Source organism: Oncorhynchus clarkii, chromosome 20 (genome assembly GCF_045791955.1).
Source record: "Oncorhynchus clarkii lewisi isolate Uvic-CL-2024 chromosome 20, UVic_Ocla_1.0, whole genome shotgun sequence".
NCBI classification, from domain to species: Eukaryota; Metazoa; Chordata; class Actinopteri; order Salmoniformes; family Salmonidae; genus Oncorhynchus; species Oncorhynchus clarkii.
The window spans coordinates 53,987,332-53,999,783 of NC_092166.1; the positions used below are offsets into that span (position 1 = coordinate 53,987,332).

Genomic DNA, 12,452 nt, shown 5'->3' on the forward strand with positions numbered 1-12,452 from the left:
CCTGCATTTTTCTTTATCTAAGGCAACCAGCTGCAGTAGGAGAATGAGTTTGCACAAAAAAACTCTTTATGAAAGTACATTACATACTGTACTGTATATCATGAGGCCTTTCTTTGAGGGCCTAGTTGCACCCTAACACAGTGGTCTGAAACTCCTGGTTTACAGGTTACGCCAAGCCTGCAAGTGACATTATGCTGGCTTGCAAATTGATGTGTAATTATTTTTGGACTGCCAGGGCAGTGATGTAGTCGATTAAGGCAGCCCCCCGCACCTCTCTGATTCAGAGGGGTTGGGTTAAATGTGGAAGACACATTTCGGTTGAATGCATTCAGTTGTGCAAAGGACTAAGTAGCCCATTTCCCCTTTCCCAACCACTTGCAATAGGATTGTGAGTTTGCTCAACATTTGGCTATATAACTGGACCAGCATACAGTGTTGCCTTCCAAAGGCAAACATGAATTTGTAAATCGACTCAACACATTTTTATACATTCAGCTCACTGTGAGCAAAGTTTGTTGAGTGAACAAACATTCACACTTTAGCTAAATTTCTTGTCCTTCTGAAGTCCACCCAACTCACAGAATAACACGGATTATGCTACAGTGGAAATGCTGGTATTCATCTATACCTCACATCATCCAAATCTGTAAGTATTCAATTGGTGAGGAGTTTTGGCGAAAGGTACTCCTCAGGAGTTCGTACATATTCATAGGAGTGTTGGTCGGGAGTGTGTATGGAGTTTGATTGACAGCTGGCTCTATGTAGCTGGATGTGTATGAAGGGCCTCATGATGAATATTTATTAGAACCCACCTGGCACTGTGTTGAGGGTTTGGTAGTTTATGCCAGTGCTTTGATGTTTGTATGCTTTGTATGTATGTATGTATGTATGTATGCTTTGTGTGTGTGTGTGTGTGTGTGTTGCGTGTAATGATCAATTCACAGGCATCAATAAACACCCCTAGTCCAAAAAAACTATAAAATCCTATCAGATTTTGGAACCTATCTTGTAGGATTGTATCCTATAGGATTAGGATACAATCATATTGGAGTCCATTGGGGCTGGTTCCAAAATCTGAGAAGATTTTCTTTTGGGTTCTAACGTTGTAGCAGTTGTGGCACAAACCCACAAAGTCATGGGACCAATATTTACATTTTTCCCTCTGTAACGATCTGGGTGTAGTGGGTGAGAAGTCAGGCGCAGGAAACAGAGAGTTCAGGGTATTGCTCTTTAATGCACAAACAGCAAACATAAGCCACCCCACGAAACTCTGGGCGCTCACAAAAACAAATGCCCCAAACACGGGGACTAAAACAGTCCAGCAAAACCCACGAACGCAAAAAACACGTTCACCTCAAACGTGCACAAATGTCACACAAACAATCCCCCACAAAGAGCAGGCGGGCCGGCTGGCTAATAAAGCCCAGCTAATCACCACAATACATAACAGGTGTAACCAATAAACAGACAAGGAGGGGGAGGAAAGAATCAGTGGCAGCTAGTAGGCCGGCGACGACGACCGCCGAGCGCCACCCGAACGGGAAGGGGAGCCACTTTCGGTAGGAGTCGTGACACCCTCATCATGTCCAAAGCTCAACAAATTCACCTATAGATGTTTTGAACATTATATGCGAAAAATTGTAATATCGGTCCCATGACTTAAATGGGTTTTGTGCCACAAATGCTAAAATGTTAGCATGTTAAAACAGTGGCAGGAAAATTAAACCAAAGAATGGATTGCTGTCATACCTTGTCCATAGACTGCTTACAGAGTAAGGAAACCAATATGTTGTTTTGTCATTTGGTTGAACTATCCCTTTAATGGTGTTGTATTGTACTGGAACAAATGACACCAAACTATAATTGAATGGGTTAATCAAAAAATAACGCTCTAAAAATCCTACAAAACCAACAGTGCCTTCGGAATGTATTCAGACCTCCCTTGATAAGGTATTTCAGTTTTTATTTTTAATAAATTTGCCGATAATTCTAAAAACCTGTTTTCGCTTTGTCATAATGGCGTGTAGATTGATGATGGAAAAAATGTATTTAATCAATTTTGAATCAGGCTGTAATTTAACAAAATGTGGAAAAAGTCAAGGGGTCTGAATACTTCCCGAATGCACTGTATAGGCTCCAATATGATTACTTTTGAAAAAAGTAGTCCAATAGGATTCTGATACATTTTACACCAAATCCTATAGGGTTGCGAGAATCCTATAGGATCCAATAGGATTACTTTTGATTTCCAATCGGGAAAAAGTAGTCCAATAGCATTCCGATAGGAATCTGACAGAGGTGAAGAAAAAAAAACTATAGGATTCTATTGGAAAAATCACTAATCCTTTCAGATATTGTGCTTTAGGTGCTCTCACACACAGCTGAGGAATGCAGACGCATCCGACTGTCAGGATACACATGCATTGTGGGATGCTGCCAGGGACAGAAGTCTCACTGAATTTGAGGCAAATAACAGCGCCACAATCTCCATCACTAATACTAATGACAGCAGCGAGAGAGAAAAAGAGGAGTGTGATAGAATGAGAGTGAGAGAATAAGTGATGAGAGAGAGAATGGCAGAGGGAGAGAGAGAACGAGAGAGCGAGAAAGAGAGAGAGAGCAAGATCAAGGAGAGAGAATGCATGAGGAATGAGAGGAGTCTTGGTTCAGGTTTAATAATAAGAGCTTCTTCCTCCTTGCAAGGAAGGAAAGAAATTGGTCTCCCACTTCTTAGAAGCTGTTCCTTAATTTCCTTCAGTTTGTGAGGGATGCCACTTGCTTTCATAATGTCACCAGGCTGATAAATATGCATTGGGTAGAAGAGGATGAATAAGTAACAGGTTTGGGGAAAGGAGAGGTCCCCCTATCTGTGTCTCATCTGCCTAGGAGACCATGTGTAACTAGGCTGGGTGTGACAGGTAGATTTTAGACGGCACATGCACATGCATACGCACACACACACGCACCCGCCCACTCTAAAAACACACATCACACACACACACACACACACACAAACACATTATTTTCTATCCCGCTGTGGTCTCGAAGGACTATTGATTATAGGTCTGTGAATATACAACGTGCTGTACGGCTTTATTAATATGGGACCCGTGTTCGGTCCAGTGTGTGTGTGAATCACCAGTATGACACGCGCCTTCCCACTCGCCCACTCTGTCTGAAGCCCTCTGTTACCCTCGGATGGTCTGGGTCCACGGCACGGTCATCGTTCATCAGGCTTCAAGTCGGTGGCCCTCACAGGCAGCATTGCTAGGACTACTTTAATCTAGGGTAGTCATGTGCAATAACCAATATTATTGTGATACGTCGATATGAAGCGTGTAACATGAACTGCACCGTCACGAGTGGCGTTTTCTGTCACGAACCTCCACGAACCAAACTTAAAATGCCACCGTCTGTTACTGAAGAGGTCACTGCTACCTTCCGTGCTCTCCACAGCGTCAAACAGAGAGGCAGCGTTAGTGCAGTCGTCATTCTGGCCTAGCTTCTTTGAAGCTTATAGAAAAACATGTGCATTTCATTTCACTCGCAGATAGTGCGGAGCTTGATCTCCTGGGCGTGCCTATTGCGTGTCATCCTTGGGAAAAATACTGGAGCTTATGTTAATAGTTTTCTATTTATACGGAGCAAATGCACGTTGCATATGGCAAGTCTACTGCGTCAAAGCACCCTGTTCCATGCAATATGTATGAAATGCATTGGCAATGAGGAGTGGTAGTGTTGGCAGGCTTTATGTATCTAATTGCGTGTGTTTGTAATGGCAAGAGAGGGAGTGTGTTTGTAATGGCAAGAAGAGGGAGTGTGATTGTTGTTTGACTTTAGAATGTTATGCTGACATAGCTCTCTCTTTCCCCCTCTCTCCCCTGGCTCTGGTTCGAATGATGCGTCGGTATAGTTCTCTCTCTCTGCTCGGCCAGCTAGCCACAGCCAAGGCTTTCGTTTTTTGACAGAGGCTGCAAAGGCCTTGTGTCAAAACCGAAGAAAAAAAATGTTTATTTTTAAACAGGAGCAAAAAAAAGGCCAAGGTCAGCAGTAGGGTCGACAACAACCAAGACAACAACACCTCACACCTCAACATCTTGCACCGACACCTTGTGAGCAGAAAGTCACAACCTTGTCTTAACTTTTCCCATCTTTTTGGTTCGGCTTGTCCATAGAAAAGAAACTACTCTACAGTATATTTCACAGTTTGGACTTTCATTCAGACAGTTCTTGTTAGTTGACCAGACGTTACTCCTCTTTGTGTTCTTCAACACTGTACTTGACCACAGAAGGACCACACAGAAGGGACCCAAGGTCACCCAGGAGGACTTACGTTCTAGCTATTACACCGTTCGGACATAACCTCATCGTAGTGCGCTGTATATTCTCCATCCGCTTTATTGTGTTTGCCCATCCCTGTCTCTCATCCCTTCCATCTCTCTCTTCTTCCCTCCATCACACTCCTCTCCTCACCCATGGTGCAGAAAACACAAGTTCTAATTGGTGGTGGCAACCCTGCTGTTGTTGGGTCCGGTATGCCATTGGCCAGCTCTCAGACTGCCTCTCTGCCTCTCTCGCCTTTCCCTACTTCTTCACTCCTCCGTCAAGGTCCTAACTGCATTGGATTCCAGAAGAATCCAGTCAGCTTTCTTTTCACTGATCCAATCACATTGTCTCCATGTTGTCATTCGCACAAACAAAACAAAACTAGTAATAGCATTTCGCTGTATCACGTTGTTTCCTGTTGATTTACAGTTAACCTTCAAACTGCAAATTGACAGCGTGGCTAATAATCATTCACAGCTAGCGTCAGCTAATGCTCCAAAGAGTCTCATTAGCAGTAATACAGTCATATCCCCATAGAGACAGTTTAACAGCAGAGCAGTAACATCAACACCAGGCCACTGAGGTGTAGTAACTGTCGGTCTGTCTTTCTGTCTGCCTACACTCTAAACCATACAGGTGCAAGTTGGGACCAAATAAGGTTCTCAAGAGTGATGCCATAGGACAGGAATCATCAACTAGATCCAGCCGCGGGCTGATTGTTTCTTTAGTGGATGGTTAGAGTGCCGGAACATAATGACAAATCATTTGTAGACTGCAAATTGACCGCAAGAATCCCAAACAGGTATATCATATTTTACTAAAACACAATCATTTTCAAACCTGGCTTACATTTGTATACGAACACGTCTCTCTATTATGCGTGTGTAAGGGTTCTCGTCCTCCTCTTCTGAGGAGGAGTAGCGAGAAGGATCGGAGGACCAATGCGCAGCGTGGTAAGTGTCCATAATGTTTTTAATAAAGACAATAGAACACTCGAACAGAACAACAAACGATGACGTGAATATACAAAACCGAAAACAGTACCGTGTGGACCAAACACTCACACGGAAAACAAACACCCACAACCCAAAAGTGAAACCCAGGCTACCTAAGTATGATTCTCAATCAGGGACAACAATTGACAGCTGCCTCTGATTGAGAACCATACTAGGCCGAACACAGAAACCAACACCGAAAATCAAACATAGACTGCCCACCCAACTCACGTCCTGACCATACTAAAACAAAGATATAATAACAGAACTAAGGTCAGAACGTGACAGCGTGAGAATACTTGGGAACAGATTTCTGAAATTAAAATAACTTTGAGTGGATTTCCTGGTGTTTTTGCAGTCTTTTATGTAAACTCCCACCATAGGGGAACCGTTGTAGGGTCACTGAAGAAACATAAATTGGATGGTTCTTTGAAGAGCCATACAAAAATCTAAAACCAGAAATGTTTCGGCCCTCCAGGACCGGAATTAAATAGCGCTAATTTGCATATTTCCCAGTGCCTTTCGAGTATAAATAACACCCATGACTGTGCTTACTAGTGACAGAGAGATGGTTGTTAGATTCATTTTCAGTCCTGTGGTCTTCACCAAGTGAGAGCATATGTGAATATGTTGTCATTGAAGTTTTATTCATTAAGATAATACAATACATATTTCACAAAGCCTTCTTTTGAGGGACTAGTTCTACCCTAATACAGTGGCCTGAAACACATTTTTATTTTTTTATTTCACCTTTATTTAACCAGGTAGGCAAGTTGAGAACAAGTTCTCATTTACAATTGCGACCTGGCCAAGATAAAGCAAAGCAGTTCGACACATACAACGACACAGAGTTACACATGGAGTAAAACAAACATACAGTCAATAATACAGTATAAACAAGTCTATATACGATGTGAGCAGATGAGGTGAGATAAGGGAGGTAAAGGCAAAAAAGGCCATGGTGGCAAAGTAAATACAATATAGCAAGTAAAACACTGGAATGGTAGATTTGCAATGGAAGAATGTGCAAAGTAGAAATAAAAATAATGGGGTGCAAAGGAGCAAAATAAATAAATAAATTAAATACAGTAGGGAAAGAGGTAGTTGTTTGGGCTAAATTATGGGTGGGCTATGTACAGGTGCAGTAATCTGTGAGCTGCTCTGACAGTTGGTGCTTAAAGCTAGTGAGGGAGATAAGTGTTTCCAGTTTCAGAGATTTTTGTAGTTCGTTCCAGTCATTGGCAGCAGAGAACTGGAAGGAGAGGCGGCCAAAGAAAGAATTGGTTTTGGGGGTGACTAGAGAGATATACCTGCTGGAGCGTGTGCTACAGGTGGGAGATGCTATGGTGACCAGCGAGCTGAGATAAGGGGGGACTTTACCTAGCAGGGTCTTGTAGATGACATGGAGCCAGTGGGTTTGGCGACGAGTATGAAGCGAGGGCCAGTCAACGAGAGCGTACAGGTCGCAATGGTGGGTAGTATATGGGGCTTTGGTGACAAAACGGATTGCACTGTGATAGACTGCATCCAATTTGTTGAGTAGGGTATTGGAGGCTATTTTGTAAATGACATCGCCAAAGTCGAGGATTGGTAGGATGGTCAGTTTTACAAGGGTATGTTTGGCAGCATGAGTGAAGGATGCTTTGTTGCGAAATAGGAAGCCAATTCTAGATTTAACTTTGGATTGGAGATGTTTGATATGGGTCTGGAAGGAGAGTTTACAGTCTAACCAGACACCTAAGTATTTGTAGTTGTCCACGTATTCTAAGTCAGAGCCGTCCAGAGTAGTGATGTTGGACAGGCGGGCAGGTGCAGGTAGCGATCGGTTGAAGAGAATGCATTTAGTTTTACTTCTATTTAAGAGCAATTGGAGGCCACGGAATGAGAGTTGTATGGCATTGAAGCTTGCCTGGAGGGTTGTTAACATAGTGTCCAAAGAAGGGCCAGAAGTATACAGAATGGTGTTGTCTGCGTAGAGGTGGATCAGAGACTCACCAACAGCAAGAGCGACCTCATTGATGTATACAGAGAAGAGAGTCGGTCCAAGAATTGAACCCTGTGGCACCCCCATAGAGACTGCCAGAGGTCCGGACAGCAGACCCTCCGATTTGACACACTGAACTCTATCAGAGAAGTAGTTAGTGAACCAGGCGAGGCAACCATTTGAGAAACCAAGGCTGTCGATTCTGCCGATGAGGATGTGGTGATTGACAGAGTCGAAAGCCTTGGCCAGATCAATGAATACTCCTGCACAGTAATGTTTCTTATCGATGGCGGTTAAGATATTGTTTAGGACCTTGAGCGTGGCTGAGGTGCACCCATGACCAGCTCTGAAACCAGATTGCATAGCAGAGAAGGTATGGTGAGATTCGAAATGGTCGGTAATCTGTTTATTGACTTGGCTTTCGAAGACCTTAGAAAGGCATGGTAGGATAGATATAGGTCTGTAGCAGTTTGGGTCAAGAGTGTCCCCCCCTTTGAAGAGGGGGATGACCGCAGCTGCTTTCCAATCTTTGGGAATCTCAGACGACACGAAAGAGAGGTTGAACAGGCTAGTAATAGGGGTGGCAACAATTTCGGCAGATAATTTTAGAAAGAAAGGGTCCAGATTGTCTAGCCCGGCTGATTTGTATGGGTCCAGATATTGCAGCTCTTTCAGAACATCAGCTGAACGGATTTGGGAGAAGGAGAAATGGGGAAGGCTTGGGCGAGTTGCTGTGAGGGGTGCAGTGCTGTTGACCGGGGTAGGAGTAGCCAGGTGGAAAGCATGGCCAGCCGTAGAAAAATGCTTATTGAAATTCTCAATTATGGTGGATTTATCAGTGGTGACAGTGTTTCCTGTCTTCAGTGCAGTGGGCAGCTGGGAGGAGGTGTTCTTATTCTCCATGGACTTTACATAGTTTACAGGCCACATCAGACCTGCAAATCACATGATCTAACATTTAGAATTGTTTATTCACCCACATTCAGAATGACTGCCAGGGTTGGGAAGATTAAGATATGTGACTACCTTAAATATCTAAAGTGGAACAACCATTTCAGTTATGGGTGCAATAAGTCCAAGTAACAGATTGGAATAGTTTAGAAAAATGTATGTTATTTATACTGAACAAAAATATAAATGCAACATGTGAAGTGTTGGTCCTGTGTTTCATGTGCTGAAATAAAATATCAGAGAAATCTTCCATACCTACAAAGAGCTTCTTTCTCTAAAATGTTGTCCACAAATTTGTTTACATCCCTGTTAGTGAGCAGTTTTCCTTTGCCAAGATAATCCATCCACCTAATAGGTGTGGCATATCAAGAAGCTGATTAAAGAGCAGGATCATTACACACACATTACACAACCTTGTGCTGAAAACAATAAAAGTCCACTCTAAAATATGCAGTTTTGTCACACAACACAATGACACAGATGTCTCAAGTTTTGAGGGTGCTGACTGCAAGAATGTGCACCAGAGCTTTTGCCAGAGAATGAAAACTTAATTTCTCTACCATAAGCCATAAGCCACCTCCAACGTCGTTTTAGAGAATTTGGCAGTACATCCAACCAGCTTCACAAACGCACACCATGTGTAACCAAGCCAGCCTAGGACCTCCACATCTGGCTTTTTCATCTGTGGAATGGTCTGAGACCAGCCACCGGGACAGCTGATGAAACTGTGGGTTATCGCAACCAAAGAATTTCTGCGCAAATTGTCAGAAACCATCTCAGGGACGCTCATCTGCTTGCTCGTCGTCCTCACCAGGGTCTTGACATGACTGGGGGTTCAGCATCGTAATTGCCTTAAGTGGGCAAATGCTCACCTTTGATGGCCACAGGCATGCTGGAGAAGTGTGCTCTTCACGGTTGAATCCCAGTTTGAACTGTACTGGTCAGATGGCAGACAGCATGTATGGTGTCGTGTGGTTATGCGGATTGCTGATGTCAGAGTGCACCATGGTGGCATTGGGGTTATGGTATGGGCAGGTTTAAGCTATGGACAACAAACACAATTACATTTTATCGATGGCAATTTGAATGCACAGAGATACTGTGACAAGATTGCCATTTACCTGCTGCCATTACTTCAATTTTCAGCAGCCCCATGTCGCAAGTATCTGTAAACAATTCCTGGAGGCTGAAAATGTCCCAGTTCTTCCATGGCCTGCATACTCACCAGACATGTCACCCATTGAGCACATTTGGGATGCTCTGGATCGACGTGTACGACAGCGTGTTCAAGTTCCCGCCAATATCCAGCAACTTCACACAGCCATTGAAGAGGACTGGGACAACATTCCACAGGCCACAACAAGCAGCCTGTTCAACTCTATCCGTAGATGTGTCGCGCTGCATGAGGCAAATGGTGGCCATACCAGATGCTGACTGGTTTTCTGATCCATTTCTGATCCATCCCAAAAAAATGTTTAAGTATCTGTGACAAACAGAAGCATATCTGTATTCCCCGTCATGTGACATCTATAGATTAGGGCCTATTGAATTGATTTCAATTGAATGATTTCCTTTTATGACCTGGAACTCCGTTGCGTGTTGTATTTATATTTTTGTTCAGTGTATATTTGAGTAGCATTAGATTCATTAATAGATGGTGACTGACGGAAAGGGAACCTTTATTTCTCTCCAGTGGTATTGGACACTGTAACCTGCCCCCATGCTAGGCTATCCAAGTTCTAAAGACACAATGTGTTTGATAGTCTGGTAGCCTTGACTGTGACCCTCAATGCCCTTGCATGCATATACATGTGTACGCGCCCTTGCATGCATATGCTTGCAATTTACATTTGAGTCATTTAGCAGACACTCTTATCCAGAGCGACTTACAGGAACAATTAGGGTTAAGTGCCTTGCTCAAGGGCACATCAACAGATTTTTCACCTAGTCACCTTGGGGATTCAAACCTTTCAGTTTACTGGTCCAACCTGTTAAACGCTAGGCTACCTGCCACATGCTGATGTGTGTGTGTGTGAATTTTAGCAGCTGTGTTGGCAGGAACTGCTTAGCCATGGGTGAGAGCTAAGGTGATGAAACACTGTGTAACAACCAGGCAGCAATGAGACATAATTACCCAGCCAGTACAGTTATACAGTACTGATAGCAGCAATCACAGTCAACCTAGTGGGGACACACTTACAAACCCTGAACATGTAAATCACACTACATCAAGTGTACAGATTCTTCACTTCACAATGGTTTGTCTCCAAGCAACCATCTTCATACTGTGCTATAACAACATCACTTTTGTTAAACAATCATTCAAATGTCTTCCTTCTTTTGTCATGTTTTGCCAATAGCACCACCTAAAAATCCAAATACATTATTTTCTGTTTTTCTGTTTGAAAACTAAATTATTTTTCTGTCCTTTGTCTTTCAGAATAAAGTGTTGAACATTGATGCGCTGAAGGTCAAGCTGCAGGTAAGACAAATTGCTTTTGGGATTTTATAGTTTTTTAAAATGGATTTTCATTTTAATGTAATTATTGAATCGTGTGTGTGTCTTTCTCTGTGTCTTTCTGTTTGTTTGTGTGTGTGTGCATACGTGCGTACGTACATGCATGTGTTTTCCTGCCTGTTGTATATATGGTCATTTTGGTTATTATCAACAGGAAGATACTCTGAAATGTTTTACTGTGTATGCTGTAAATTATGGTGCATTGTGGGAAACTGTTGAGGGTGGGGAAAGAAGAATTGCTGTATTTTGAATGGTACCTTTTGACCATAAGTGGGTTTGTTTTTGGCTTATGAACATATTTTGAGGTGTGCCTTGTAAGAGGCTATACTTGTGGTACCCGTAAGTGAGAATGCTGTACCAATTTAACTTGTTTGTGGTTATTGTGCCCCATCAATTTAAAATGTGTAGGGTTCAGATTGGAGTAACAGCAAGTCTTAAACATGAAATGGTTGAGCATTTAGCCTTGTCCTTTTGGTCTGTTTTTCACTGTAGTTGCTGCCAGTTTGGAAGCCTTTGTTAAGGCCTCTAGAAGTGCAAGTGATATAAATGACCAAATATTCATTAATATGCTGTAATTTGTAGACACTTGCTGTAATTTGTAGACACAGCCAACCTGCTTCCATCAATTCCTTGTAAATACAGTAAAGTACAGTGGAATACACACCCTTCCGCATTCATCCATTCATTCAGATAACAGTAGCAATTACTTTTTTATGGTATAAATCAGTCAATTATTTTACAGTCATTGCACAGTACTTGCTTTGATACCATATTTATAATACAGTAGGTGCACTGTAATATGAAATACAACATTTTTCTTGAAACTGAGCTGACTGTGTGTTGCTGTCATATTCACAGCAACCCCTTTTCATTTTGTATTTATTTTACCGTTATTTTACCAGGTAAGTTGACTGAGAACACGTTCTCATTTACAGCAACGACCTGGGGAATAGTTACAGGGGAGAGGAGGGGGAATGAATGAGCCAATTGTAAACAGTCGGTATGTCTGTATCTGTTTGGGTGTATGTATCTCTCTGTGCTCGTGCTTGTGTGTGTGTGTGTGTGTGTGTGTGTGTGTGCATGTGTGTGTTTCTGTGTGTGTGTGTGCCAGATATATGCCAGAGATAGCCAATAAATCAAATCTAATTTTATTTGTCACATACACATGGTTAGCAGATGTTAATGCGAGTGTAGCGAAATGCTTGTGCTTCTTGTTCCGACAATGCAGTAATAACCAACGAGTAATCTAACCTAACAATTCCACAACTACTACCTTATACACACAAGTGTAAAGGGATAAAGAATATGTACATAAAAATATGAATGAGTGATGGTACAGAACGGCATAGGCAAGATGCAGTAGATGGTATCGAGTACAGTATATACATATGAGATGAGTAATGTAGGGTATGTAAACATAAAAGTGGCATAGTTTAAGGTGGCTAGTGATACATGCATTACATAAAGATGGCAAGATGCAGTAGATGATATAGAGTACAGTATATACATATACATATGAGATGAGTAATGTAGGGTATGTAAACATTATATTAAGTTGCATTAATTGACCTCACTCCTCTCTATGTAAACACTCTGCAGATGTCTCCATCCCCAGACAGTCAGAGATAGGATGACATCAGATCAAATTAGGCTTTAATGAAGTCCATTGTTTATCTCT

The 12,452-nt window shown here is 42.4% G+C and overlaps 1 protein-coding gene across 1 annotated transcript in view; it reads left to right on the top strand.

Moving 5' to 3' along the window:
• The window catches only part of LOC139377491 (ras-related protein Rab-26-like), an 86,919-nt gene that overhangs the window by 23,767 nt on the left and 50,700 nt on the right, over positions 1 to 12,452 (top strand). Inside the window, exon 3 of the mRNA XM_071120526.1 lies at positions 10,697 to 10,738. Coding sequence (XP_070976627.1) covers positions 10,697 to 10,738 — 42 coding nt within the window. The remainder of the gene's footprint in view (positions 1 to 10,696; positions 10,739 to 12,452) is intronic.